This window comes from Phytophthora parasitica, assembly GCF_000247585.1.
Source record: "Phytophthora parasitica INRA-310 unplaced genomic scaffold supercont2.8, whole genome shotgun sequence".
NCBI lineage: Eukaryota > Oomycota > Peronosporomycetes > Peronosporales > Peronosporaceae > Phytophthora > Phytophthora nicotianae.
In genome coordinates this window covers 1,287,982-1,290,424 of record NW_008648994.1, presented here as the reverse complement: position 1 = coordinate 1,290,424, position 2,443 = coordinate 1,287,982, and the positions used below count along the sequence as shown (strand labels likewise).

The following is a 2,443-nucleotide window of genomic DNA, read 5'->3' as shown; positions in this document are numbered from 1 at the left end:
GGTACTAACGGGTATACGATCTATTCCCCAGCTTGTAAAGCGCTCACGTCGAAACGAAAGGCTTTTGGCCAACTTGCTGTAAAACTCGACCGTATCCGCCCTCTTAGTCGCCTCTGCTATTTGCTCCGCGGTTCGCGGCTTAAAGATATTCAACAAATCGCCGGTGTTAAATACTCGTTCCTCGTCTTGCGCGTCTGCATCTTCGTCTTCACGAGCCGGGTTAGACCGCAGGCTGCGGCTGTCAGTATAAGCGCTTTCCTCGACCACGTTCTTTTGCGTAACTGGGATCGGCTTCGCCACGGAAGGTTCAGCAGCGGTGAATGCATTTTCAGCGCTTAGTAGAGCGATCACCGCAATGGCAGCAGCGAGTGTAGTTGCGAGTTTCATGGTTGGTGAGGCCTTGTGCTCGGTTTCCCGCGAATCGCAGAATGCGCCACGCAGCTTTCCGAATATAAAACGTGTTGATAGTTTTGCAGCTCACAGCTCGATTAGCCGATTTCACTATGCTGCCAGGCAGCCTGTCGCTCAGTGTGGAGTCATCTGCTACAGTTCATTGGATTTGAGTTCAAGGATCAGTTTGTTTTTTTTTACACAGTTCGTACAGCCATTTTGCAATGACTTCACGTGACCGCCGACAGTCGCTTCTTTGACTGCAGTCTCGCACATTCTTCTGTGCTATTTACACTGAGCCATTTCACCACCTCCAACTATCCTCTCGTTGTCATCGCTGTTTTTCTGATCGATTCAGACTCAGCCACTTCACTACTTCTGAGTGACCGTTAGCTGTCGGTTTATCCACTGCCTTGGTCGAGCAACCTGCCGGGCAGCTCTCGGTCAAGCTCTCTGCCATCCCACTCTTCGTTAGCTACTGCTGCACCCCAGTCGCTATTGGGGAATTTGATGCTCAGTAATGGAGTTACACGATTTTTGGTTGCAAGCATAAATTACTACTAGAACAATACGTAAGAGGTATCTTCAAACAGCTTCTGTGCTCCACGACGAAAATTTATATTTCCCGCTGACCGAGTAGAGGCCGGGCTCGTGTTGTTTGCGGACAACGGCGTATAATCAGAGCTAACATGTAAACGGTTCAGTACTGGTAAGGGGAAAATAACCCGAAGGTGTACAAATTCGGCTGGAATGGGCCAAACGTGTAACAACCGACCCGTACCGAATCTATGCATACAGTACACCTGCATACACATACCTTCAGCACTTACCGGTCGAATTGATACACTTTTGGACATTTTATTGTACATTAAGTGTATTGTTCGGTCGATAATATGATATGAAAATACCGTACCTCATTCCAAACTGCTGTCATCTTCATGTTAAAACAGCTATTCAGGGTTAAGATTTGTTAGCAAAAAAATTGGCAGAAAAACACCAGTTTGGCGATTTTCAATTGATTTTTCTCCATTTGGAAAAAATTTAACACAAAATAGCAGATTTTACATCCCCGATATAAAACTACGTTTATGCTGATAGACAACTTACAGCCGCCTAAGCATAACCCTCTCGTCTTCAAAAAGATGGGTTTGCTCCAGAACAAGTCGGACGAGCGGTGGCTGCGAGAACTAGAGGCGTGAATACAGATAAAACATGTTCAAATCCGAATTGTGATCTATAATCGGTTAAGGCTGACATAAAGAAACGATTTCTAATCTGGAAAGTAAAATATTCGATCCCTTCTGGTGGAGAGTACAACGTAGATCGTGTTGAAGCGCTGGGAAAACTGTTTCAGCTATAAAGAGCAAAAAGAAAGTCGTATGCTGGAGTACATGATCAAAAGAGACTTGATCAAGACCCGCGTAGAACAGACACGGAAGTGTTTCAAGAGCACATCGCCCAACTTAAGGACAACGATCTGTATACTGCGCTGCTTCAGAGCCAACGCGAGGAAGTATGAGCTGGGAGAAAACCTACTAGTCAATGTATCAGTTTTTTCTGTTTTGAGAAAGTATGTATTTGCTCATATTTCCCGTGATGCCTCCCGGTTGATTTTTAACCAATGACAAGCATTTATTTTGTAAGGCACGTCAGAGGGCCTTACACGGTTTAGCTAGGGTCAGTTACGGATGTCTTCCAGATGTTACACCTTATCGGCTTGCAGCAGCGCTTATGTGGGATCACAGCTTGTAGGATGGTTATCCTGGTTGCACGGTCTTAATTTTGCTACTTTAAAGAACAAAGGCAATGAACGATGAAAGGTCACATTGGACATTCCGAAGTATAAAGCACTCGCTAAAATCAAAAACCTGACAAGGACATCACTATCGCCACCAGAATCAACTACTTCACCTGAAAGGGCGAGACCTTCACCTTCTCCATCATTTTCAGCGCCACGTTGGGAGCGCTGGTACTGTAGTATTCCTTCATCCTCTAGTCACTTCATGATAGAAAAATCACAAGTTGGGATGCCAGCCTGAATTGCAATATCCTC

The 2,443-nt window shown here is 45.3% G+C and overlaps 1 protein-coding gene across 1 annotated transcript in view; it reads left to right on the top strand.

Moving 5' to 3' along the window:
- The window catches only part of PPTG_05945 (hypothetical protein), a gene marked incomplete at both ends in the record, with an annotated part of 2,952 nt that extends 2,613 nt beyond the window's left edge, over positions 1-339 (top strand). Inside the window, one exon of the mRNA XM_008899696.1 lies at positions 32-339. Coding sequence (XP_008897944.1) covers positions 32-339 — 308 coding nt within the window. The remainder of the gene's footprint in view (positions 1-31) is intronic.
- Between the last annotated feature and the right edge of the window lie 2,104 nt (positions 340-2,443).